At 45.5% G+C, this 27,422-nt stretch overlaps 1 protein-coding gene across 21 annotated transcripts in view; it reads left to right on the top strand.

The window, feature by feature from the left end:
- The first annotated feature begins 3,892 nt into the window (after positions 1–3,892).
- The window catches only part of AP1B1 (adaptor related protein complex 1 subunit beta 1), a 50,691-nt gene continuing 27,161 nt past the window's right edge, over positions 3,893–27,422 (top strand). For 9 of the 21 annotated variants that reach the window (XR_014825839.1, XR_014825836.1, XR_014825844.1 and 6 more), the window contains exons 1-3: positions 3,893–4,010; positions 23,726–23,788; positions 27,033–27,138. Coding sequence is in view for 14 of the 21 variants with exons in the window: in XM_021074370.2 (XP_020930029.1) it covers positions 23,752–23,788; positions 27,033–27,138 (143 nt within the window). In the remaining 7 variants the exon portion in view is untranslated. Of the gene's footprint in view, positions 4,011–16,642; positions 18,225–23,468; positions 23,623–23,725; positions 23,789–27,032; positions 27,139–27,422 lie in introns of those variants that run through there. The other 12 variants (XR_014825841.1, XR_014825837.1, XR_014825845.1 and 9 more) reach the window with 2 other exon arrangements.

The following is a 27,422-nucleotide window of genomic DNA, read 5'->3' as shown; positions in this document are numbered from 1 at the left end:
CTGTAAAGTGGGGGTTATCCTAGTGCCCACCTCTTGAGCATGGTGAGGGTTAAATAAAGTGATGGATGTCAAGGGTATACAAAGGTACCTGTCTCATGATGGATTCAGAGTTCACAGGGATGAGAAACTGAGACTGAAGAATGTGGACAGGCCTGTCCAACATCAGCCAGCTCAGTAGGGTAGCATAGAAAATGATTAGGGCTTGGAGAAAAGTTTAAAAAGTTCCTCCTTCTACCAGGTGATATTATTGTTAACGATGGTGTTTTTTTGTTTTTTGTTTTTTGTTTTTTCATTTTTTGGCCACCCTGCACATGGAGTTCCCATGCCAGGGATCAGATCCAAGTCATAGTCTCAACCTAAGTGGCAGCTGCGGCAACACCGGGCACGGGGATCGAACCCATGTCCCAGAGCTCCCAGGACACCACTGACCCTGTTGTGCCACAGTGAGAACTCCTAGTGATGGTGTATTTGTCATGAGAATCTGGTTCTCTCTACACATGGGCTTGGCCATCACTGGAGCAAGGGTGCCTCCTAGGCCCAGGAGGAACAGGGTGGACCACATGTGCCCCGGGTGTGACTGTTTTAGACACAGCTATCAGCATTTGATGCTGCATGTGGCTCAGGCAGAGTGGCCAGCTGGGGTTGGTGGGGATAGGGGTGGAGAGAGACGCCCCTCAGAAGCCCTGTTTCCCTGCTTCTGTCTCCCACCTCTGCGAGATATAATCATGCAGCCTTTGGCACTGAACTGTATCTCCTCTTATTAGTAGCATATTTTTAGCTCTCCTCCAAGCTGAGCTATGGCAGAGGAGGCTCAGGCCCACAGGGCAGAGTGAATTGGCTTTGCCCAATGGCCTAAGTTTTCTCGTCTTGGGGACCGGCATTGAATTGACTTATTGGGGCAGACCAGTGGGTCAATATGTGAAAGAGCCTAGCACAGTGACTGGTTCATGATAACTACTAGTAGCAAGAATGTCATCCTTCACCCCCGAGGCTGGATTTTACCTCCTCCAGAAAGCCATCCCGGAGTGGTGTTATAATTGTCCCTTTATTTGTCTGTCCCCTACACTCAACCATAATTCCAAGGAGGGATTGTACCACCTTTAGCTCACTGTTGTATCCCCAATATGGCTAACTTAGTGACATATTTTAGGTGAATGAATGGCACTTATGAGAGCACATATCCTGGGGCTTTGGGCCCAGTCCCTCAGCTCTGCCACTCACACACTGTCTGGGTTTAGCTCTTAGAATTGCAACAACCCCCCGCCCCGATCAGGTGGGGCTGATGTGAATAGGAAATAAGACCCTCCACACACTGCCTGGCTGTCCAACACCCAGCCTGAGGCACATTTCAGAGCAGGGGCTTGGGAAATGCTTTCAGAAAGACCCAGACATCTGGCTTCCTTGCCTTCCTGCCTCTGCACTCTTGTCCCTGGATTACCTTTTCCTTCTATCTCAGCCTGTGCAACTGTGTTCTCATTGAGCAGAGCCTAGAACAAATGTCACCTTCTGCAGGATGTCCTTCCTGAGCAAACTGATGCTGTGACTTCTGTCTCCTTGGGAATCTTCAAGTTCTGGCTGCTTCTACCACTGACGTCACATTCACGTAAGCCGTCAACCTTTGTTTCTTGGTGTGTTTTGTTGGATAATTTTTCTCTTTCCATGTCACATTCCTAAGGAAATTTTGTTTTCCAATGAGGCCAATAGCATTTGCCAAAATTTATCATTAGAGAAAGGTGTTTCCTCCAGACAGCTGTGCATAGCATGTGGAACACGGCATGTGCATATAAAACTATTTATTTCCTGTCTACTTCAGAAAAGGATTTAAAGGAGTTTCCTTGTGGTGCAGCAGGTTAAGTATCTGGTGGTGTCACTGCAGTAGCTTGGGTTGGGAACTTTCACATGCTGTAGTCATGGCCAAAAAAAAGGAAAGGATTTAAAAATGGACTAAGTTCTGTAAATTTAGTTAAGAGAGTTGTTTCAATGCCAGTTCCCTGGTTTTGACATTATACTACAAATATATAAAATGTCACCATGGAGGGAAGCTGAGTGAGGGTACATGATACCCTTGATGTACTATTTTTGCAATTTCCTATAAGTCTGTAATTGTTTTATTTATTTATTGTCTTTTTGCCTTTTCTAGAGCCGCTTCCCACAGCATATGGAGGTTCCCAGGCTAGGGTTCTAGTCGGAGCTGTAGACACCGGCCTACGCCACTGTCACAGCAACTCGGGATCTGAGCCGTGTCTGCGACACACACCACAGCTCATGGCAACTCCAGATCCTTAACCCACTGAGCAAGGCCAGGGATTGAACCCACAACCTCATGATTCCTAGTCGGATTGGTTAACCACTGCGCAACGATGGGAACTCCACTATAATTATTCTAAAATTAAACATTTTATAAAAAGGATTTCAGGTTAATTAAACATGCAAAACTATATTAAAATTAAAACAGTAATATCTGGATTAGATGGGACATAAAGACTTGGCTGTGCAAACTTATTTATTAATACGTTTTGTAATATGAAACAATTGGTGACAACCCAAGTGAACAACTGTAGAGGTTTGTTTTTGAAAACAGTGATGCCGTCCATACAATAGAATCGCAGGTGTTGGAAAGCACCAAACAAAAATGTATTTCTTGGAGTTCCTGTCATGGAGCAGTGGAAACGAATCCGCCTAGGAGCAGTGATGTTGCGGGTTCGATCCCTGGCCTCACTCAGTGGGTTAAGGATCCTGCGTTGCTGCGGCTGTGGTGTAGGCCAGCAGCTGTAGCTTGGATTCTACCCTTAACCTGGGAACCTCCATATACTGAGGGTGCAGCCCTAAAAGTTAAAAAAAAAAACAAAAACTCTAAATATATTTCTTGCTTTAGAAGACTTTTACCAATATCTTGGTGAGGTAAAAATACCAAATGATGTGTTGAGTCTGGAAGGATATTCACCAAAATATTAAGAATGAGTGTACAGCAGAAATTGGCACAATATTGTAAATCAACTATACTTTAATTTTAAGAAATGATTGTCTCCGGGAAATGGGATTGCAGATGATTTCTCTCCTTTTGCTTACTAGTATATTTCCGTTTCTCTACAATGCAAATATTTGTCCAGTAAACATTTTTAAAGAGTAATGATTAATTAATATTTTAATGAGGATAATCAGATGGAATTCCCATTGTGGCTCAGCAGGTTAAGAACCCAACTAGTATTCATGAGGATTCTGGTTCTATCCGTGGCCTAGCTCAGTAGGTTAAGGATCTGGCATTGCCAGAAGCTGCGGCATTGGTTGCAGATGCCACTCGGATCTGGTGTTGCTATGGCTGCAGCACAGGCCACAGCTGCAGCTCCGATTAGACCCCTAGTCCAGGAATTTCCATATGCCCTAAGTGCAGCGGTAAAAAAAAAAAAAAAAAAAAAAAAGAAAGAAAGAAATTATCCAGGAGGAGAAAGTTTAATAATACCAGAGTTGGGAGTGAGATTGCTATAGCAACTGAAGTCCTGATTAACCCAGCCAAAAGGAAGATGGGACATCATTAAGCTCTCCTTGGAAGGTCTAAGGTTTTCTCTTACAACGCGGAATTCCTTCATAAAGTAAGCGATCTTGAGCAAAACTTGCCCCTCTCAGAGTCTAGTTTACCCGTCTGTAACGACCTTTTCCATCTTCATCATGTTAAACTACGTAACGGCTTATCTGTCTAATCTTTCTCTGGCTCTACAGTGGCTGAGAACGACATGTCGGAGGAGGGTTAATTCCCGCCGGCCCCGCCCTCCTGGCCACGCCCTCACGGGCCCCACCCCCGCCCGGGTTGAACCCTTGACCCCGCCCCCAGGCCCTGCGTCCACCGGAAGTGCCCGAGCGCGGGCAGCTCACTTCCGCCCGGCAGGTGACAGCCGCGGGGCTCGGAGCGGCTGGCGGCACGGACGCACCGGGAGAGTGGGACGACAAGGCCGCGGACGTTTTACTGCAGAGTGGAGCCGCGCCGTGGCGCCGGGAGCCGTTTGGACCTGCGGGTGAGGAGGCGGGGAGCCCGGCGAGGCCGGAGAAGAGATGGGGCAGGGAGTCGGGGGGTCTGAGGTGAGGGGTTTGTGGGGTCAGAGGTCACGGAGAGGACGAGGCGCTAGAGGAGCTAGAGTGGCTTCCCAGGCCGCGTTGAGGCAGAAGGGCTGCGGGTTCATTCATTCTCGGCCGCTTGGCCTCCCGCCTCCACCCCAGGTCCGCAGTCCCTCTGGGGGCGCCCTCCTGGAGAGACTCCTAGACTTAGGCCCCAGGGAGCCTGCGCTTGGCCAAACAGGAAACTTCTCTTCGGGTCCTGGTTCCCTCTGCATTCTTACCCCCATGGCCAGCCTGAGTCTTCCTCCTCGTTCAGGGCCTTATCTCTTTGCCAAGGTTTGAAAAGAAAAAAAAATAATAATAAATTAAGGAGCAGCCCGCGCTGCCTGCTCTGGGGTAGGGTTGGGTTTGGTCTGTACTTAGGCGCCTCACCAACAAGTTAACTGGGGACACCTGTAATAAATGCCAAAACTACTGATAAAATGCTAGCTGCTGATTAATTGAGCTCTTACTGTGTACCAGGCATTATGTTAAGTACTCGTAATGCAGCATTTAAATTTCCCAGCAACCTTTGTGAGGTAGCTGCTGTTGTTATCTCCATTTCACCTCCGAGTAAAATGCACAGAGAGGTTAAGTCACACCTGTAAGGTCAATCGGGTGGTGTAGGCAAGAGTCAGAATTTCTACCCAGGTTCTCAGGAACGTGCAAAGTGCAGAGACCAAAGAGAGGCTGGAGCAAGATTGGAGTGTAGGAGCTATTTAATATCTTTAGCTGCCATTATATTTACTTGCATCTATATAAAGATGTAGCCTTATTGCTTCTTGTCTAACCTTCATAAGGAGCATTTGATTCACTTTATTTAGGATGAAACAGTTTTGCAGGTCGTTGCTTTTCAGGGCAAGAGTTTTTCCTGACTATTGGGTACTGTGAGACATCAGATAGGCTATGGATGAAACTAATTTAATAATATCCAGAACCTCCCTTGAGAGTGGTTGAGCTGCATTCTTTTTGGAGTAAAGAGGAACTACATGACCCCTTAGAGGAATCTTTTGGCCCTGGGTTCTTGAAGAATATTCCCAAGGGAAAGGTCTGTGTCTCTCTAAGAAAAATGCAGGTCCCCTGACTTCTTGGCTAGAAAGTGCACATCTTGCCTGAAAGATGGTGAGATGGTTTCATCACCAGAGCACTAGGCTCTGTGATTCTGAACCATATTCCTTTGCAGACATTCTCTTGCTCCACTTCTGCCTCATTTTCCTTGGTAGCAGCACAGACCTGCTGATATCCTACCTGCTCCTGGGTATTACAAGCCTTAATGAACTCATAAGGGTTTCCACATGTTTCTGAAGAAAGTTGTGATACAGACATTACTGTAGTACCTGTTTTTAAACTCTTCGATCTGTTCTTCTAGTTCATTGAATTCACAGAAACTTAACATTCCTATCCCCATCATTCCAAGGGAGAATATGAGATGAAGTGACTTGTCACAGATGGTAAGAATATAAGCAGAGCTCAAAGCATCTGGCTTCCTGTCCTGAGTTGAGCCCAGCCTCCTTCAACCTCTTCAAGAAGCTCCATGAAGAGGGACTTAACTAGTTTTCAAAGAATCAGATCCCTCAGAAGTTGTATAGAGATTATCAGTTGAGTGTGGTTTGAGCATAGATTTCACCTGAGTGACTTCTTGAGCGCTCAGAGGTATGATGGAAAAAGCACTCCCTTACTCATCAGGCAATCCTGGGTTCCAGTCCTAGCTCAGCAGCTTCTTGGTGATGTGACCTGATTAACTTATTTAGGCTGAGCCTTCTCTTTTTTAAATTTATTTTTTATTAAGGGCCGCAGATCAGCATATGGAAGCTCTCAGGGTAGGCGTTGAATCAGAGCTACAGCTGCTGGCCTACACTACAGCCACACCAGATCCGAGCCGCATCTGTGACCTATACCACAGCTTACCGCAACGCCAGATCCTTAACCCACTGAGCAAGGCCAGGGATCGAACCTGTATTCTCATGGCTACTAGTTGGGTTCATTTCCACTGAGCCACCATGGGAACTCCCAGATTGAACCTTCTTTACCTCAGTTCTAGAATAACACCACCACCTTCGCCCTCTCCCCAGAACACTGGCACATGTGGCACATTTGTGCAGACCCTCTTGTTGCTGTGGTAGGTGCCTTGACTCTAGGCACTTGGTGCCCACTGGGAGCCTGTGTCTAAGGAAGGCTGTCAACCCTGGTTTGGGGGTGTGGTATTTCCATCTGCAAACAGAGACCATTATGTACACAGGACTTCTCCCGTCCTTCTTGTTTCACTTCCTAAAAGTGTTTCAGAACAAGTTCAGTCCGTTGGTCCTGCTGGCTCAGGGCTTGAACTTTCTTCTTTTTATAGTTATTCTCTGAAGCTATGGCACGTCTTGCCTGCTCACTTCCCAAAAACCCCCACGCCTGGCACCAAAGCCTGATGTAGAGCAAACACGCCTTGGGTATGAGATCTGTGCTTTGGTGTGTTTCCGAAAGCTGAAGGGGTATCTGTTACTTGTAGATATTTCTTTTTCTAAACAGGTCTTTTGCCTAAGATAGGTCACTGATGAGTTATCACAGTCCAGAAATGGTTTTTGTGTTCTTTTTCTCTTCACACAGAGAGGAACAAATAACTCCAGAGAGAAAAATATTGCTTGAGCATTTGAGGACTCTCTTTTAAAAAAAGTTCTGTTTGAATATCCATCAGTGGATCCTCATGGCTCTAAGGCTAAAACTCACACTCCCTATCGTGGCCTTCAAGGCCCTTTGAGCTCTGATCCCTGCTGGGTTCTCTTGCCTTGTCTTTTCTACACCTCACTTCCTCACTCCTCTTCCCAAGTTGCAGTCAAACTGAGCTGCTTTCCACTTCTGGAAAGGCCTCAGCTGTTTGCCTCTGTGTCTTTGCTTTGTGCTGTTCCCTCCTCCTTAACACCATTTCCTGTCACACACACACCCTTCTTTGCTGGACGACTACATGATGCTTCCCATCTGACCATCTCCCCCACCTTGCAGGCCTGAACTGGATGTCCCATGGCTTTGATCACAGTGAGTTGTCATTGTCTGTTTACTTGGCAGTCTCGTAAATACATAGCTTTTACTCCTTGGAGAGGGCTTATCTTAACTGTTTGTGTCTCCAGTACCTAGTGAAATGTCTGGCACATAGTAGGTGCTCAGTAAATATTCAGTAAATGAATATCACATTAAATTTTTAGCAGTCCTTGACTCCTGGGGAATTTAAAGCACTTTACAGACGATCTCCTGTCCATCCTTATGTCACCCCAGAGGAGAAGGGAGAAATCTGATCAATGGTGGGATTAACTACTCTAGAACTATTCATGCTGCCACTCAGCCAGCCACCAGAGTGTTTTAGGGCCTCCAGAGAACTGGAAATTCGGGAGCAGCAGGGAGGTGCTGATGGTAATGGCTCTTCCTGTGTAGTAGTAAGGTGACCAACATTTATCAAGCACTTGGTGGACTGGGCACTGCCGAGGACTTTGTATGTATTCCCTTGTTTTAGCCTTATAAACCCCTCAGGCATGTGCATTGTGATTCTCATTTTGCAGATGTGGTATGGTTGTGCCTGTTAGGTTGTGTAGACCCCTTGAGAGCCTGGGTTGTACCTTTTCTTTCCCAACCCCTTGCTCTTGAAATGTCTCCTTTTAATTTAATGGAGCTGAGCAAGGGCTTGCCTGTGGTTCTAGACTCCCAAACCTCATGCTTTTGGGCTCTTTAGCCTTGGGCTTGACATCTGACCTCCACTAAGAGGGTCTCCCCAAAGCTGAGAGGCCTCTTCCAATTAACATTGTGGCTGGTTGACCACAGAATGCCTAGAGTTCATCAGTCGCCGATCTGTCAAATCTCCTCTGTGGACTTTAGCTACAAGATGGTAGATTTGGAAGTCAGGTCTCAAAAGTTCGACCCTTTCAGCACTGAAGACATTCGTTACAGCTGAGCTCTGTAAAGGACTGGACTTGGTTGGCACATACTTTTTATCTCACCTTAATTGCTTTTTGGGTCCTAAGGATATTGAAAGTAGAATGACAAAATTTCATTAGAGCTAGCTGTTGTTTGTTTCTGTAGTCTTCATTCTCTGATCTCTGAGGGCTGGGTGGCTGGAGATTGCAACACTGAGGACAGAGCCTTCATACATCCAACATTCATTCATTCAGTATTTATTGAGCCCTCCTGTGTCCCTGACACTGGGCTAAATGTGATGATAGGTAAACAAGCCAGTTTCTGCCTTTGGGTTGCTTACCACATTCTAGTGGGGCAGATAGACAAAGAAGAAATAAAAAACAAATGTAAGAATTAGAAAAACAAGTGGAGTTCCTGCTATGGCTCAGTGGGTTAATGACCTGGCATTGTCTCTTCGGTTCAGTCTCCCGCTTGGGAACTTCCAAATGCTGTGGGTGTGGCTGAAAAAAAAAAGGTAAGTCATGAGGGATAAGAAGCATAGCAGCCAGCACCTGTTAAAATGTAAGCCAGATCTTAGGACTCTAGCTTAAAACCCTGCAGTGACTCACAGCTCATTCAGAGTAAAAGCCAGAGTTCTTACTTTGACCTGTAAGGCCCCCTCCATTCTCCTCTGATCTTAATAATCCACTGCCCCCCTTATAGCTCTCTCTGTTCAAGCCACATCACCTCCCTACTTTTCCTCAAACAGGCCAGGCACACTCCCACCTTTGCACTGACTATTTTTTACACCTGGAAGTCTTTCCCCAGGCATGGTCACCTGTCACCTTCTCAAGGAGGCCGTTTGTAGCTGCCCTGGTTAAATTTCAACTTCCCAGTCACCCTCCCTCATGCTCCCTGTTCTCCTTCACAGCTTTCTTTTTCTTCATAACATTAATCACTATCTGAGATACTATATATTTAACTTATTTATCTTGGTTATAATCTCTGCCTGCCATTAGGATATAAGTTCTGTGAAGAGTAAGCTCTTTGTTTCATTCACAGCATGTAGACCTATTTATGGCTCAGTAAATGTGTGAATACTGGGCTATGAAGGCAGAAAAATACCTGCTTAGGGTTTCTGTTGAGGCTCGGCAGTATCGAACCCAACTAGTATCCATGAGGATGCTGGTTCAGTCCCTGGCCTCGCTCAGTGAGTTAAGGGTCCAGCATTGCTGTGAGCTGTGGTGTAGGTCGCAGATGCGGCTCAGATCCCAAGTGGCTGTGGCCTAGGCTGGCAACTCTAGTTCTGATTCGACCCCTAGCCTGGGAACTTCCATGTGCAGAAGGTGTGGACCTAAAAAGCAGAAGAAGAAAAAAAAAAAAGAAAAATACCTACTTATGGAGTTCCCATCATGGCTCAGTGGTTAATGAATCCAATAAGGAACCATGAGGTCGAGGGTTGGATCCCTGGCCTTGCTCAGTGGGTTAAGGATCTGGCATTGCCATGAGCTGTGGTGTAGGTCGAAGACGTGGTTCTGATCTGGCATCACTGTGGCTGTGGTGCAGGCTGGTGGCTACAGTTCCGATTAGACCCCTAGTTTGGGAACCTCCACATGCCATAGGTGTGGCCCTAGAAAAGACAGAAAGATATATATATATCTACTTAGTGCATACAGGGATGGTATCTTTGAACTGATGTCACCTAAGCTGAGGTTTGAAGGATAAGCTGCTCTAGAAGCTGGAGAGATAATCCAGGCAGAAGGATCAGCAGGTGTGAGGGTAGTGAAGCACAGGAACACAGAAGGCCTATGAGCCTGGAGGGTTATAGGTGGAGGGAAGGCCCTGGCTAAGCTGATACCATGGCCTGTGTCAGAGCCCCCCTTCCCACACCTACCCCAGCATTTGTACCCCTACCTCCTGCAACTCTGGTCACTCTCTGAGCTCATGCCCAGAGCAGGGGAATGATGATATGGCCTCACTGAAGGAAGTGGCTTGAACATTTCTTCCGTTGAATATGTTGCCACTTGATCTTCTACCCTCTGCCCTTTCTTCTCTCTCATCATTTATTTACTTACCTTCCATTTATTGGCTGTAAAATGGCTAGGATTTTTGGCATTCTCAATTTCAGTTTTGTCAAAATAGCTTGACAACCAGAACAGATGTAGCTCTGACCCTGGTGAATCCTGTGAAATGAACATTGGGAAGGTGTTTCCTGGCTGAGGTTGGTTAACAAAATATGAAATTTCCCCAAGAAGAGGATTGAGCACTAGTCATTTGAATATTTACTGAGTACCTATTACTTGCCAGTCTAGGAGCCGGAATATAGTAGTGAACAAAATGGACAAAATCCTTGTCCTTGCGTAATTTCATTATGGAGGGAGGAAAAAATAGGCAATATAAATAAGTTTTATACTATGTTGATAAGTACTTTGAAGAAAAAAACAAAAGGAGGATAGGAAGTGTGGGGGATTAGTTGGGAGTGGTAATGATTTTAAATAAAGTGACGAGAGAAGGCCTCAGTGAGAAGGTAACATTTGAGCCAAGACACAAAAGAGGAGAGGGACTGGGGTGGGGGGAGGAGAGAAATAGGTGAGGGAGAAACTTGCAGTTGCAAAGTAAATGAGTCACGGGTATGAAGAGTACAGTGTGGGGAATATAGTCCATAACTATGCAGTATGGTGATCATTTTGAAATGTGTAGAAATATAGAATCACTATGTTGTGTAAAGGGAACTAACATAGTGTTGTAGGTCAATTATACTTCAAAAACAAACAGACTTACAGAAAAAGAGATCAGATTTGTGGTTACCAGAGGCAGGGGTTGGGGGGAAGGGAATTGAGTGAAGGCAGTCAAAAGGTACAAAACTCCCAATTATAAAATACATAAGTGCTAGGAATGTAATGTACAACATGATAAATATAAGTATACTTCTGTATGTTATTATGAAAGGAGAGTAAACCCTTAGATCTCTCATCACAAGGAAAAAATTTTCTATTTAATTTTGTATCTGTGTAAGATAATGAATGTTCACTAAACTTATTGTGATAACCATTTCTTGATGTATGAAAGTCAAATCATTACACTGTACACCTTAAACTTGACACAGTGCTGTATGACAATTATATCTCAGTACAACTGAAGGGGAAAAAAGATGAGCTGAGCTATGATGCCATCTGGAGAAAGAGCCTCCTTTGCAAAGTGAATAGCATATGCAAAGGCCTTGGGGTTGAAACATGCCTGTTGTGTTCAAGGATCAGCAAAGAGGCCCATGTGGCTGGAACTGAGGGAGTGATGGGGAGAACAGTGGGAGAAGAATTCAAAAGAGATAATGACAGGAGAGAAACAGGAGGGGGTATGCATCTTATCCAGGGCCTTGTGAGCCATGAGGCCATGATAGGGACTTTGGCTTTTACTCTGAGGGAGACAGGAACCATTGGAGGATTTTGAGCAGAGAGGTGCCACTGTCTTAGACTGATGGAACCATTCTGGCTGTTGCTGAGTTGGGTTGTCGGGTGCAGTGTGGAAGCAGCTTTGGCAGCAATCTTGATGGGAGGGGATGGTGTCCTGGGGCCAGGTGGGAAAGATGAAGCCAGTGAGAAGCCACTTCATGGATTCTAAATTCATTTTGAATGTAGACCCGACAGGAATTCCTGATGGATTAGATATGACATATGAGATAGAGTGTGTTGTCAAAGGTAACTGAGGTTTTTTGAACTTGAGAACCTGTTAACGATGGTATTGGCAGTAACTGGATAATGAAGACTGCAGGATGAACCAGTTAAGGGATGGGGGGAAGCAGGTGGTAGTTTTTTTCATTTTAAATTTGAGCTGCCTGTTAGGTATACAAACATTCAAGAAGAAATGTCAGGCAGTTTGAATATATGAGACGGGAGTTCAAGGGAGAGATTGGGCCTAGGGATGTAAAATTGTGAGTTGTCAGCACAGAGATGGTACTTAAAACCATGACACTGGGTGAAGTAAATAGCTCAGCTGGAGAATGGAGGAGGGCCTCTGGAAAAGGGCAGAAGAACCAGGCCTGAGCCCTTGGGTGCTGCAAGTATTGAAGGATAGGGAGAGTACGAGGAAGAGGAACAAAGACACCAGACAGTGGGATGGGGAAAAGCAGACAGCATAGCATCCTGGAATCCAAAGGAAGAGAATCTTTCAAGGAGGAGAGAGTGATCAGTAGCATCAAATGCTTGCCAGCATGAGACTTGTCATTTGATAAGATCACTGCATCTTCTGTTGGCAGGGTCCAACTCACCTTGACATCCAAGGCTGCCTTGAATCTCATCATTCCCTGACTAACCTCATCTGCTTCTTTCCCTGCCAGGATCTTGCCTTCAGCCAGGTGGTCTCAGAGCCTCCTTAAACACGTGTGTTTGTTTTGGCCTTGGATATGTCTCCTCTCTCAGCATCTCTAACTCCTCATTTTAAAATTGGTTACTTGAGAATTCATACAGGGGCTTTGAATTCCCTAGCACAGAGCCTGTGCCCCAGCCAGTGTTTGTGGTGGTTGAGTTATTCTCCATTCATTCCCTGTTATTCTGGCAATTTGTGGTTCTTCTCATGTCGCCTTTGCCACTCCCTGTCCAAATCTGACACATCTTTCCATTTTCAGTCAAGCACTATTAATCCAAGAAGGCATCCTTTAATGCTTCCATCTCTAAGTCTCCTTAGTTTTGGTGGCAGTTATCTGAAGGTCATGCTCACTCTGCTGTTCCCTTTACCTGGCTTCTGAATCTGTAAGGCCAGCAGGACAAGACTGTTCTTTGTCTACTGGGAGTGTGCTCCTGTATGGGGCACAGTCCCAGGCTTGGAGCTGAAAGTACCGCACACTGTTATGCATGCTGTATACGTGAATGACTTCAAAATTTGTCAGATTTTCAGAAATTTGTCAGATTTTCAGAAAGTGTTCTGATTGTTCAGGTGGGGAAACTAAGGTCTCAAGGAGCCTAGTTCTATAGTCTTTGGCCTCTTTCTCTTCATTAATTTAAAGATTGTTGAGATTGTTCAGAAGAAGCCCCCCACCCTCCCCCATTTTTTCCCTTTTTTGGGTGCCCCCAGCATATGGGGCTCCTGGGCCAGGGATCAGATCTGATCCATAGCTGCAACCTAAGCCTCAGCTGCAGCAATGCCAGATCCTTAACCCACTGTGCCAGGCCAGGGCTTGAACCTGTGTCCCAACGCTCCCAAGAGGCTGCCAATCCTGTTGCACCACAGTGGGAACTCCAGAAGGCCCGCCCCCTTTAAGGAACTTTTCTTTTTCTTGGCAACATGTCTTTCCACATATTACTGCTTTAGATTAGTTAGGGACTGGCACTTGATGCTAGAGTTCAGTACTAGAGATTCAGTCTTGTAGAACATTTGATGTGCCATTTGTCTGCTTTTAGTTCCTTTTCATTTTGAAGCTTTAATTGCTGGTGGATCATGGAAGATTGACTAATCAGTTTTCATCCAGATCCCAGGAGACCTATAACTCAGGTGAGCTCATGCAGACAGGCTTTCACTAGACACATTTCTAAACTTGACATTCCTGTTGTCCAAACTGGATGGGCTCGCCCTAAAATAACCTGTAATTCAAGCTTCGAGGGACTAGGCAGGGATGTGTGGCAACATACTTCACGACCTGTTTAAAGTGTGTGTGTTTCTTCCAGGGCTTCATCAGAGAGGGGGAGTTGCCTCACTGGACAGAGTGGGACATGTGTGACCTCATGATGGGGCAAGAGTAGAGAATATCGGAGTTACCATTTTTCTAGCTCTGTGACTCCAAACAAATGCCTTGACCTCTCTGGGCTTCATCTGTAAACTTGTGATATTATTGATACCTTCTTCACAGATTAGTGTGAGGTTTGAATTTAAAGCTCTTTTAGTTTCTGGCCCATAGTGCACATCCATTTGTCATTACCACTACCACTGCCACCTTTGTTTCAAATCTTGTGCCAAGCCCAAGGAAGAATACAGCTTATTTACTTATAATTGAACCGACTTGAAAGAGCCTGTCTAAATTTGGTAACCACATTGTCTCAGAGAGAAAGTCTGAAATCTGGTTTCTCTACTGCTGACTCACCTTTTAATCTTCGAGGTGGCCTGAGCTGTTTCCTTGTCTGTGATGTAAACTTCAGTACTTACCTGTGAGGATCTTTTCCTTTTTAAAAAAAGAGGCTGTTACAGAGTGCCCGTCATGGCTCAGTGGTTAACGAATCCAACCAGGAACCATGAGGTCGAGGGTTTGATCCCTGGCCTTGCTCAGTGGGTTAAGGATCTGGCATTGCCATGAGCTGTGGTGTAGGTCGCAGATGTGGCTCGGATCCTGCATTGCTGTGGCTGTGGCGTAGGCCAGCAGCTACAGTTCCGGTTAGACCCCTAGCCTGGGAACCTCCATATGCCCTGGGTACATCCCTAGAAAAGACAAAAAACAAAAAAATAAAAATAAAAAATAAAAGGAGACTGTTAGGTGAGGAGTGGTGAGTAGAATTACTGGGTGGTAAGTAAAATCATCATCTCTATTAAACATTGTATTGAATGGGGTCAAGGACACAATCCAGAGCATGCAGAGTAGGGGAGCATTTGTGAAATGAATCAACCTCTGCTCTTGAGACAGAACTTAAATAGCAAAACATACACGCTGGTTAAAGTTTGGCTTTTCTGTTGCAAGTGAAGAAACAGTAGCACTACCCTAGCCCCTGTTATTCACTCTTCCTAGCATAGTCTTGACTGTCCTTGAGCTAACACTTGCCTCGGATCAAGTTTCTGAAAGCTGTTCATCAGGCAGAGGTTTAACAATGACAGTTTCAGCACTGAAGTGGCAAGTTACCAACACAGACTTTTAGGGATCAGTTTTTCTTGCCCGGATATCCTTGAACTCAGTGATGGGTCTTGGCAATTGAATCAGACCTTGTCAAATGTCTCTTTCCTCTTTTCATTTCCTAAGCTTCTCCTCTGGCTGATCTCGCTGGGCGCCGAAGGCATGCAGGGCTCTGTGCTGGCACTGCCATCTTCATGCTTCTCATCCAATTGCAGAGTATGGGCTGCTCTGACATGAGTCACTGCTCTGAGCCTAGAAAAGTCCTCTCCCTGGCCATTGGCTGGTCACTTGGGGGAATTGCTTGGCTTGTTACTGTTTTCCCTCCTACTGAAGACCTAATAAGGTTTGCTGGCCCTGGCTGCATTCTGAATTTGTTTTCTCTTTTGTCCCCTTGGAAACATCTTCTGTCATGCCCTGTGAATGATCATGCACATTGCCTCTTGTCTGATTCCCAGGAAGAACACTCATTGGTAAGAAAGTGGGTTTCTCATCTTGCAGGGAATCATAGAACATGAAATGGGGGGTGGGAGGATGGACTTTGTCATTTAACAGACTGGTAGTTTTCTGACTTTGTTCCATGGAACTGTGGGTTGTCAGAAGGTCCCCTGGTGAGGGGAGGGAATGCCAGGCACAGTGGAATAATGCACCAGGCTCTGGGCACCCACCCTTACTTCAACTAGAGCAGTTCCATTTATCTATCTATCTATCTGTCTATCTCTCTATCTTTCTCTCTGTCGCCACACCTGCGGCATATGGAGGTTCCTAGGCTAGGGGTCAAATCAGAGCTGTAGCCACTGGCCTACGCCACAGCAGTGCCAGATCCGAGCCACGTCTGCAACCTACACCACAGCTTATGGCAGCGCTGGATCCTTAACCCACTGAGCAAGGCTAGGGATTTAACTTGTGCCTTCATGAATGCTAGTTAGATTCATTTCTGCTGAGCCATGATGAGAACTCCCTCCATTTTTGTTTTAAACAATTTAAAAGCAGGCCGGGGAGAAGGACACTTGAAAAACCATTGATTTCTTTGAATTCTCCTATTTGACAATTGGGGAAAGGGCGGGCCAAAGATGGGGGGTGTTTGCCCAGGGTCTCAGAGCTGTTGGTAGCAAAACTAGATTTCCTTGGAGCCATCTTGGCATTGGATCAGTCTTGCCATTTCTGTTGAAAGTTAACTGCAAAGCCTTATGTTCCTGGTTTGCCCAGCCACCGCTGTCTGGCACTCATCAAGCAGCCCTATTGTGGTGACCTGTTGTGGGCTCTTGGTTTTCTAGCTTCTCTGGAAAACCTGTCTTTCATTTTGTCATCAAACATTTTGTGAACTCCTGGAATATGCCAGGCATTGGCCAATTGCTGGGTTGACAGCATTAAACAGGACAGGTCCTAAATTAGAGTCAGGAGGAGGACTGTGGGGAAGCCCACACTGTGATCGAGTCACATGTCAGGGAAGCCTCTGCCCCTCTGGGTCCAGAGAGGGCTTCTCTGGTACAGTGTGTTTGAGCTGAGACTGAAATAAGCCTGGGGGTGGGAATGGTGTTTCGGATAGATGTACCATAGTTTTCTAAATTGCATTTATTTTTTTTTTGTCTTTTGTCTTTTGTTGTTGTTGTTGTTGCTATTTCTTGGGCCGCTCCCGCGGCATATGGAGGGCGGCATATGGAGGTTCCCATGCCAGGGGTTGAATCGGAGCTGTAGCCACCGGCCTACGACAGAGGCACAGCAACGCAGGATCCGAGCCGCGTCTGCAACCTACACCACAGCTCACGGCAACGCCGGATCGTTAACCCACTGAGCAAGGGCAGGGACCGAACCCGAAACCTCATGGTTCCTAGTCGGATTCATTAACCACTGCGCCACGACGGGAACTCCCTATTTTTTTTTTTTTTTTTTTTTTTTTGTCTTTTTAGGGCCGCAGCCAAGGCATATGGAAGTTCCCAGGCTAGAGGTTGAATAGGAGCTGCAACTGCTGGCCTCTGCCGCACCTGCTGGCCTCTGCCACAGCAATGCCAGATCCGAGCTGCGTCTGTGACCTACACCACAGCTCATGGCAATGTTGTATCCTTAACCCACTGAGCAGGGCCAGGGATCGAACCCAGATCCTCATGGATACTAGTCAGGTTCATTACTGCTGAGCCACAACAGGAACGCCAAACTGCATTATATTTCAAAGAGATGATTTACATACACAGGATATAAAATTCCCAAGATAGACAAAGATAAGTGATGAAGAGTCAGTCTCTTAACCCTCCCTTGGTAATCCAGCTTCCTTTCTTAGAGAAACCATGGTTAACATTTCTTTTTTACCCTTTCAAGGATAGTCTATGCATTTGCAAACACTTGAGTATTTATGTTTTATTAGTATAATTATTTTTTAATTAAATTAAAATTGTTATGTATTACATTTTGCATCTTTTTTGTAGGGCCACACCCACGGCATGTGAAGGTTCCCAGGCTAGGGGTATAATCGAAGCTACAACTGCTGACCTATGCCACAGCCACAGCAATGCCAGATCCGAGCCGAGTCTGTGACGTATACCATAGCTCACGGCAATGCCGGATCCTTAAGCCACTGATCAAGGCCAGGGTTTGAACCCCCAGCCTCGTGGTTCCTAGTTGGATTCCTTTCCATTGCACCATGATGGGAACTCTGGCATCTTTTTTTCACTTAATATCTTAGAGGGTATTGCATATAAGTACATGTAGAACTGATCATTCTTTTTCATGATTGCATAGTGTTCCTCATGTCTGTATGTAGTGGCATAATTTTTTAAACCAGTCCTCTCTCAATGGGAGGACATTTAAAGTATTTAAAATATTTGCTGTTACAAAGGATGCCACATGAATAACTGTATCCTCATAGTTTTGTACCTATAGAATAAACTGGAAGCAGAATTGGTGGGTTGATGGGTAAGTACCTTTGCAGTTTTTGGTATCTGCTGTTGTCAAATTGCTTTAAATGTTGTAGCAATTTAGATTCGTTAGCATTATATAAGGGTATCTGTTTCCCCATGTCAGCACCAATATGGAGTGTTGCCAGACTTTTGGGTCTTTACCAAATCCAATAGCTGATTTCAGCTATCGTATTTCATTGTAATTTTAATTTCCATTTCTCTTATCGTAAGTAAACCCAAACCACTGTATATCATTTTTATGAATGGGCTACATCCTCTGCCATTTTTGTCTTTGTAGTCACTTTTTTTTTTTTTTTTGGTCTTTTTGCCTTTTCTAGGGTCGCTCCCGAAGCATATGGAGGTTCCCAGGCAAGGGGTGGAATCAGAGCTGTAGCCTCTGGCCTACACCATAGTCACAACGTCAGATCCGAGCTACGTCTGTGACCTACATCACAGCTCATGGCAACACCAGACCCTTAACCCAGTGAGCGAGGCCAAGGGTTAAACCTGCATCCTCATGGATTCAAGTGAAATTCGTTTCTGCTGAGCCATGATGGGACCTCCTCTGTGTATGTATTTATCTTTTGTATGTCTTTGGGTTTTTATTATGTTTTTGGCCATGCAGAAAGCCTTGATTTTTGTATAATTGAATTCGTAGATCTTTTAAGACTTATTGATTTTATGTCTTGCTCAGAAAGGCTTTATTTCCTTTGGGTTATGCAGTGTGCTATTTTTCTTCTCCAGGGTTTGTTTTATTTATTTATTTATTTATTTTAATGTAATGTTTGTATAACTTACACCGACTGAAATGCTCAGCTCTGTGGAGGTCCCATTGTAGCTCAGTGGTAATGAACCTGACTAGTATGTGTGAGAACACAGGTTCAGTCCCTGGCTCTGCTCATTGAGTTAAGGATCTGGCATTGCCATGAGCTATGGTGTAGGTTGCAGATGTAGCTTGGATCCTGCATTGCTGTGGCTGTGACACAGGCTGGAGGCTAAAGCTCCAATTTGACACCTATCCTGGGATCTTCCTTATGCTAAGGGTTCAGCCCTTAAAAAAAAAGAGAGACAGACAGAGAAATGCTCAGCTCTTAAGTGTGCAGTTTGGTCAGTATCTGCATCAAAATAGAGATCACTTCTATCACCTTTAGAGGGTTTTTTTGTGTGTGTGCCCCCTTTGATCCATCCTTTCCACCTAGAAGTATCCACTGATCTATTTCATATTTATGATGGTTATGTTTATGCTTTCAGTATCCTTTCATTCTTTTTTTGTTTTGGTTTTTGTCTTTATAGGGCCACACCAGCAGCATATGGAGGTTCCCAGGCTAGGGGTTGAATCAGAGCTGTAGCTGCTGGACTACACCGTAGCCACAGCAGTGGGGGATCCAAGCCACATCTGCGACCCACATCACAGCCCACCGCAACACTGGATCCTCAACCCACTGAGCAAGGCCAGGGATCAAATCTGTGTCCTCATGAATGCTAGTCAGATTTGTTTCCACTGAGCCATGTCGGGAACTCTATGTCCTTTCATTCTTACACTATCCCCTGTCAGTGGTGAATTCCCCAGTTTTAAGAGAGGAAATTGAATTACAGAGATGAAGTAAACTGTAACCTCAGTTCAGTACTCTTTAATTAATTATTAGTGATTTTGAGACTTTGAAGAAAAGTTGAAATTTAGTATTTTCTTCATGTATTTTTTATAGATTTTGAATTCATTTTATTAGCTAAAAAACAGAAAGATATTTCTTAATCTTCTCTTCATAAAATTGTATTTAGATTTGTTGATGAATCAAAAATTTGAAAAGTGATTTTTTGTTTTTTTTTTTTCCCTTAAACCTAATCCTAACGCCAGTGGCTAAAATCTAAAATCTTAGCTGAAAATATTTTTATGTGTTTTTTCTTTCGCCTTTCCTTTTCTTCCTAGGACATCATTTTTCTACTCTGAAATTACATCTTTGTCCCTGGCCAGTTTGTTCATGATTTTCACCAAGAAGTTCTTCATAATTCTAGAAAACATATAAGAGAATACTGTTTCAGGCTTTATTACCTAGTTCCTTTTAAGCCTAGGGGCAGGGGAAGCAGCCTTGTCAGTAGGATTAAAAAAAAAAAAAAAAAAGAAAGAAAAGAAAAATGAGATTAAACTGGCCCTGAGATTGTGGCATCAAAGTCATCTTCTGAGAATGGGGAGTTCCCGCTGTGCTCTGCAGGTTAAGAATCTGACAAGTATCTATGAGGATGTGGGTTCAATACCTGGCTTTGCTCAGTGGGTTAAGGAGCTGGTGTTGCCACAAGCTGCAGTGTAGGTCACAGATGCAGCTTGGATCTGGTGTTGCTGTGGCATAGGCTGGCAGCTGCAGCTTCAATTCACCCCTGGCCTGCAAACTTCTATATGTTTCAGGTGCGGCCCTAAAAAAGAGAAAAGTCATCTTCTGAGGATGGGTGTAGGAAGGGAGGGTAAGGTGGGGATAGCAGCAGTGGCTTCTCAAAAACAAACCAGTCCTTCCAGATGTGCCCCCCTTTGAAGTTGGACTGTGCCATGCTCTTGAGGCATTCCTTGGTCTGTTAAATTTTGAAACTGAGGGCTATCCCAGCACTGAATGCCATCTCCTTAGCGAAAGTGACTCATCACACTGGCCAGAGCACCAGTTACTGCTTCTTTAATGTGCCCTGCTACTTTCAAAGATGGAGCCCAATGCCTAAGTTTTTTCCTATCTAAATCGGTTGCTTGCTTTCAATCATGGCACCTGTGGCCTCCATTAGCAGAGATGCAATGCATGGTGGCAGCTGGACAGGGCCAGGAAAAGCACCAGTCTTTCCTGTGGGAGCTCGAAGTCTGAACTGTAGGATTTTTTCAATTCCTGCAGAGAAAATGAAAAATACCTCTTGCACTGACACCCAAGAGGCAGCTGCAGTGAAAGGACACAAGGAGCTAGCCACCCTTGGTAGATCCATAGGCACAGATGATCTTTCATGGTGGGGTGAGGTTTTTTTATTCAGTGTTCTGGGGTGGCTTTGCAAAAGGGTTTCCACTTCTCTGCATCTCCCCTTCCTCCTCTTCTTTATTTCCTGTGTAGAAAACAGCTCCAGAGGGGTACTGTTTCTGCGTCACCTGTCCCATTGGGCCCTCTGCAAAGGAATATGTGAAAGAGATATTGCAGAGGCAAGAGGCCACCAGCACCAGCCGGTACACACGGGTGGTGGTTTAAGTTTGTGACTGCTTAGCCCCTGTAAAAGAAAGAGTGTCATCAACAGCTCCAGCTGTAGGAGCATCGGCATCTGTGGTGGCATCACTACAGCAGCTCTGTTGCTTTTATTACTCCCCCAAAGAGAAACATTCCCACCCTTTCCTCTACCTGGCTGGTTGTGTTTGGGGAATTCAGGGCCCTCAGATGTCATGTTGAGCCTGCAGATAAGCGGGAAGCCCCTAACAGTCTCTTCTAGAGAGAAGGAAGAATTTCTGGGCAGCACTGAAGTTAGACATCTTAAGGTAGTTTTTGCTGTGTTCATTTTGATTTCCATCTAGATTTAACATTGGAGGGATTTCTATGTTACTTTCTGTGATCCTTTTGGCCTGTGATTTTTAGTCCCTTTTGCTGTCATTGATCCCTCTTCTTGAACTAAACTTAACAATGAGAAACGGCTGTTCTCCTATTCTAGATACTTCTGGTTATGCTCTCAGGCCTGTGACTTCTGAAGCCATTCTGTCCCTTATTGTGTGACAGACATGCCATTATCTTCTTTACCTGCTCATTCTCAGAGCTCCACAAAGGACCTCTAGGTTGGTTCTAAGTTTCTCTGAAAAAAATGGCTTTATATGTGCTTAAAAAGAAATGATTTTTAAGGTACATAAACTCCTATAGGAAACAAGTGCTTAAATAGTTACATAACGGCTGTCAGAGAGTAGGCTGAGGCTCTCTGGGATTTTCAGGGGCCACTTTTCTTTCAACAACCATTGACTGAACACTGGCCATGTATGGAGGAGGGATGCTGCTGCGGGTCCTCACTTTGTGACTCTGCCTACAGCCCTGACTCCTGCCGCCAGAACCAGTGATTAGAGTCCCTGCTGTGGCATCGGCTCATCAGATGCAGCAGTCTCCTCTCTTCCTTGCAGTTCCCGTAGAAAGTGCCAACATCCCTTTTCAACCTGGCAAAGCAGGGGGGCTGTGGAAATTGTGTCTTTTTCTTATACTTTTGTCAGTGAAGCCTTTATTCCTTCATCCTAACAGCATCCATGAAGGCTTTCAGGCAGCCCCAAGCCAGTACGCATTGGTTTCCCATTGAAACAAAATCTATGGGCATCTCAGCTGGGAACAGCCCTGTTGTCATCCCGCCATAATTTACAAGCTTAAACTAGAAAAATAGAGTTGGGCTGGAGGGGTACTATGTTGGCTTTGTTTCCAGAGAACTTTAAAATGATACTTGACTCTTCATGTCCTTCCCACCAGTAACCTTCATCTCTCCTCCCCATAGTAATGAATTGAAAGAAGATGTTAATGGTTTTCATGTCTGAATCTCTTCCACAGAGGCAACAGAAGGGACAAAGTGAATTTTCTCCATTTAAACATCTGTTTTGGAGGGTTGTGTGGTTTTCTGTACCATATGAAACTACAGGCAGGACTAGAAGGTTTCAGTTGAAAAATTCTTGGTTTGTTAGACTGAGCCTTAAGCCACTGTCAGGGCTCTGTCCTTCCTCTTGGATGGGGGACGCAGAATTCCTTCATTAATAGAGCACAGATGCTGAGCTCTGATGGACCTGAAATAGTCTTCCAGTCCAGCCACTTACAAGCTGTGTGACTTTGTGCAGGTTACTTAACATCTCTGGGCCTGTCTCCTCATCTATAAAATGGAGTTAAAACAGTTACCTTATTGTTAGAATTAAATGAAATAGTATGTGTAAAGCCCGTGGCTTTAATAGGTGTTCAGTAAGTGATAGCTTCTTAATCAATGTTAGAAGAACCCCTGAAGCCTCTGCAGTATATCCAGGGTACTTGGCCCCTCTGTAGCTTCTTTTTTTGTTGTTGTTTTTTTGCTTTTTAGGGCCACACTCATGGCATATGGAAGTTCCCAGGCTAGGGGTTGTGTTGGAACTGCAGCCACCGGCCTATGCCACAGCCACAGCCACAGCAACATGGGATCAGAGCTGCATCTATGACCTACCTACGCAGCAGCGCTGGATCCTTAACCCACTGAGCAAGCCCAGGGGTCGAACCCATGTCCTCATGAATACTAGTCAGGTTTGTTATAGCTGAGCCACGGTGAGAACTCCATGTAGCTTCCTTTATCTTTCAGCTGTTGACAAAGAGCTACTGAGGTTACATAGTAAATGTCCAGCAAATTGTTGAATGAATGAGAGAGCCTTAGTACTTTCTCTGTCCTGTTGCCTTAGACCAGCACTGCACACTGTGAGTTTTATACTATGAGGTGTCCTGAGAGATGCTTTGAGAAAACTGGCCAGTTAGATTTGGAGAGTGTTGCAAAGTCTTCAGTGTAGATTCTAGCCCTCTCTAGGGATGAATAATACCTTTCATTGTTAGAGAAGCTTGGGAACGTTGGGGAGAGAGGAAATCTCGCGAGCTTTTTAAACTCCATATTTTCCAGGTTCCTTTCACTATATAGGCAGTAATAGTACCTCCATGACACTATGATGAGGCTATAATGAGTCAACATGTAAGAAGCCCCTAGAACCAGTGCTAGGCAGAGTGAGCACCACAAAGGGGCTGTCACCATGATTATTCAGTGCTTTTTAATCTGTGGACTCTTCCAAGGTATTGAGCCATTCCCTTACTGATGGGCATTTACATTGTTTCCAGTGCTGCAGGGTATAAAACCCTGTATAGGCGCTTCTGTGGAAGCAAAATTGCTGGGTCAGAGGATATGCACATTCAAAAATTTGATAAATGCTTCAGAATTACCTTCCAAAATCCAATCAGCCATTATCTGACAGTTCCTGTGCCCAGTAAAGAGGTGAGTAGCTATCCCCCTCACCAGGTGTGTACTGGATCCCCCCTCCTCTTGTGAAATGAACTTGGAACCCAAAGGCAAGTCACCCCTTTCTTCTGTCTTGCAGAGACTGGCTACAAATAAGGGACCAAAATGACGGACTCAAAATATTTCACCACGACCAAGAAAGGTACTGTTCGTTTCATTGTGTGGTCTTAACCTTATTTTCCTGTCGACCTATTGCATGTGCCTGCAGCAGTGCGGGGGGAGGGGAGGGTGGAGGCCTGTAGTCAGTGGTGGGAATCACCCAGAGTACTTTTAACCTCATGGATCCCCAAATTTGAATTGCTGATGGTGTAAGAAATTGACTGCTTCTTTTAGAATTCCAGAAGGGAAGGGCATTAGCTCCAACTATAGAAAAAGCCCTCTTTAGTTCCCCACGGCATTAAATTGTCTAAAATGATGTTGGGGTTTTTTGCTCTGTTTTGTTTTGTTCTCCTCCTGGAGAAAAGAAGGCACACAATGCTATCAGCAACTCCACAGTGATGTGTGTGTGTATCAGGGCCTTATCCTTAGGCAGATGTTTACGTGGTTGAAGTCAGAGTTTATATCCTGTTTTTCATCTGACATTATCATAACCATTTCCCCACATTCTGAAGACTCAATATTTGTCTTTTGAATTGCTGCATCAGAATTTGCTAAGCTAGTCTTGTGTTGTTGGGTATTGTGGTTGTTTCTCCTTTTCGGGAAATGGAATTTGTTGTAGTGGCTGGCACATGTGTTTTTACCTTGTGAGCATCTTTCTGCCTGGCCTTTTTTTTTTTTTTTTTTTTTTTTTTCTCTTCTTTTTTTTTCTTTTTAGGGCCACACCTGCAGCATATGGAGGTTCCCAGGCTAGAGGTCAAATCAGAGCTACAGCTGCCGGCCTACACCATAGCCACAGCAACACCAGATCCAAGCCGTGTCTAACCTACACCATAGCTCACAGCAGTGCCAGATCCTTAACCCACTGAGCGAGGCCAGGGATCAAACCCACAACCTCATGGTTCCTAGTCAGGTTTGTTTTCACTGTGCCACAACGGGAACTCATCTGCCTGGCCTTTTCTTCCTTCTTTCTCCCTCCTGCCTTTCTTCCAAATGAGACTGACACTTACCTGCTGACCATGAGGAGAGTTTGTTGGGTCAGCTGAGCCAGGTCCTGCAGTTCCCTTGTTAGGCATTTCATTTATTGGTCCAGCCCGTTTTCCTGAGTATCTTCCACATCAGTGGAGGAGACAGAGTCTTTGACCTGCTTTTGCTTGCCATTGAGCAGAGGAGACAGTTTCTTAAGTGGTAATACTCTAAAGGGCAGTAGGTGCTACAGTAAGGGGGGTGCTACAATAAGGGAGGTGCAGGGGACTGTGAGAGAGCCCGAGTGGGGCTATCTGGGTAAAGGCTGGGAGAGAAGCAAGTGCTCAGCCCTGGTCCATCCAGAGAAAGGAAAGCCACTGGGCACAAGCTACTGAGGAGAGTGATGGAAAGGAGTTTGAGAGGTGTGCAGGGCCTGGTGAGCCAGCCTGGTGGGGTGAACTTAAGTGCTGAGTATATTGGGGTGTCACTAGTAGGGTTTGGGGGGCATTTTCTTTTGAGGAGAATAAGGAAATGTCTGGGACCAAATCTGACATCGGTGATGGTTTTAGGCAAGGGAGGGTCAGAGGCAGACTCTAATCAAGGATTTAAGTGAGTATAGGAACCTCACAACTCATATGAGAGATGATGGTACCTGAGCTGGGGAGGAAGACGGGGGTCAGGGGGCTGGAGATAGAATCATGCCTCATATGTGGTTGAGGAGATAGGCTTGGTGACTGTTTAGATTTGGGGCTCATTATAGGAAGAGGACACTTCAGAAGCAAGCAGATCCCATGTTCACCCACTTGCCTTCTTGAAGCCAAGGCGATTTGAGCCTAGATACATCAGTTGACCACCAGTTGTACTGAATCTGGACAAACACCTCAAGCAAAGCAAGGGCAGCCTGGCAGCAGGGCTCATGGTCAGTCACATGGTCTGGATCCCACAGCAGGGACACACAGCCCCCTCAGTCTCTTGGAGGAAGAAGGGTGTGTTGTCCCTTCATCTCTCCAGAGCCAGGGGTTTGAACTGCAAGGTTTGCAGATTCTTCCTGGCTCTGTTGCACAATATCCTCACTGTGGCCTTGCCCTGGGCTCTGCCGCATGATTGTTCTTAATTAACCTGTTTACTGTCTCTCATTTCAAGTTCTTTGCTGAACACCACATTGTTCAGTCATAAAACAATAACAACAACAACAAACCTGTTTTCTTTTTTCTCACTGTAAATCCTCTAGAACTTCCTGTAGCACTTCCCCTCACATAATAGTTTCTGCTTCACCCTGGCTTCAAGTACTTGCGAGGAAAGCCTGGGACTCTCCTACAAAAGAGGCATCCAAGACAGAACGTCATGTGGCAAATTCATAATAGCAGCCACCTTTAATGCAGGCCACTGAGCGCCAGGCACTGAGCTGAGCACTTTGCATCTGAATGTCACATGAGAAGATTCAAGGCCCCAGCCAAGACAGGGTACAGATAAGGAAATGGGTTCATAGAAGCAGAGGGAATGTAGTGGGTCGGCCAGAGCGTTTGGGCTTTGGAGCTTTATAGCCTCCATATGCTGATCTGCAGAATGGCAGGGAGTGTTTTGAGGATGAAATGAGGTGTGGGAAGAAGTTTGTGAGTCAGTGAGGCATCTGGCTTTGAGAAAGTCTCGGGAAAGGTTGGCTGCATCTCTTTGGAGGGCTGGAGGCCTGTCTCACTCCACTGCCCTCTTAACCTCTTACTGGGGTGATCAGGGTCCTGACCACCTCTCCATGGCAGCCCTGCTTCCTCATTTGCTTTTTCCATATCATCAAGTTCTTAAGAACAGATTACTAAGTACTAGAGGCCTCGTGGGACAGCTAAATTTCCATTTTCAGAGCTGAGCAACCACTTGTGGCTCAGGAAGTGAAACCCTGAGTGAGCTCTTTTAACTGGAGGGTCTAGGAAAACAGGAAAAGCCTATGTATGTCAACTGAGGAAATCCTGCCCTTTCCCCTCAAACTTTAAGTCCCCAGGTTCTATCCCAGGCTGCATTGAGGGCTTTGGGTGAGGGGTACTGAGGAGAGCTTTGCTTCCCTCTGTATGTTTTTATCTGTGTGGCTGAGCAGGACCTGTCTACACACTTTTTGTCTCCCTAGACCCTCTGTAGTTTCCATGGTTCCTCTCCCTTTAATCCACCGTGACCTCCAGTTTCCCTCTGCTCCCTGTCCCCAAGGCCGGGGGCCTGAAGCTGTCCACACCACAGAGTGTCTTCCCTGCCTTCTTCTCGTTCTTTTGGAAGTTGGGAACTGGGAGTCACCCCCTGGCAGGGTGGAGATGGATCGCTCACATTGCCTCCTTTTTTAGGGGAGATCTTTGAGCTGAAGGCAGAGCTGAACAGTGACAAGAAGGAAAAGAAGAAGGAGGCGGTGAAGAAAGTGATTGCATCAATGACCGTGGGCAAAGACGTCAGGTGTGTGGAGTAGGCTGGGTGGCAGCTGGAGGTGGGTGATGGGGGCTTTCTAGCATGGGCCCAGCCTCAGGTCCCTCCTTTAATATGTCCCTAAGGACCCACATCTCCCTTCCTTTAGCTCCTTTCTCAAACCTCCTTTCCAAACAGAAGGTTTGGTGTGCAAAGAGATCATGTGCTCAGATGCAGATGGGATTGGGCAGTAATGGAGCAAGTGAAGTGGACAAGGTCGAAAAGGCACCAGACAATGCAGTGCATGTGGTGTGAACCCTATCAAACTCTAGAGG

Source organism: Sus scrofa, chromosome 14, assembly GCF_054392235.1.
Source record: "Sus scrofa isolate SSC_HxYL_T2T_F1_AM1 chromosome 14, Sscrofa_HxYL_maternal_Yorkshire_Landrace_v2.0, whole genome shotgun sequence".
NCBI lineage: Eukaryota > Metazoa > Chordata > Mammalia > Artiodactyla > Suidae > Sus > Sus scrofa.
The sequence above is the reverse complement of the archived record's forward strand: the minus strand, read 5'-3'. Positions and strand labels throughout refer to the sequence as shown.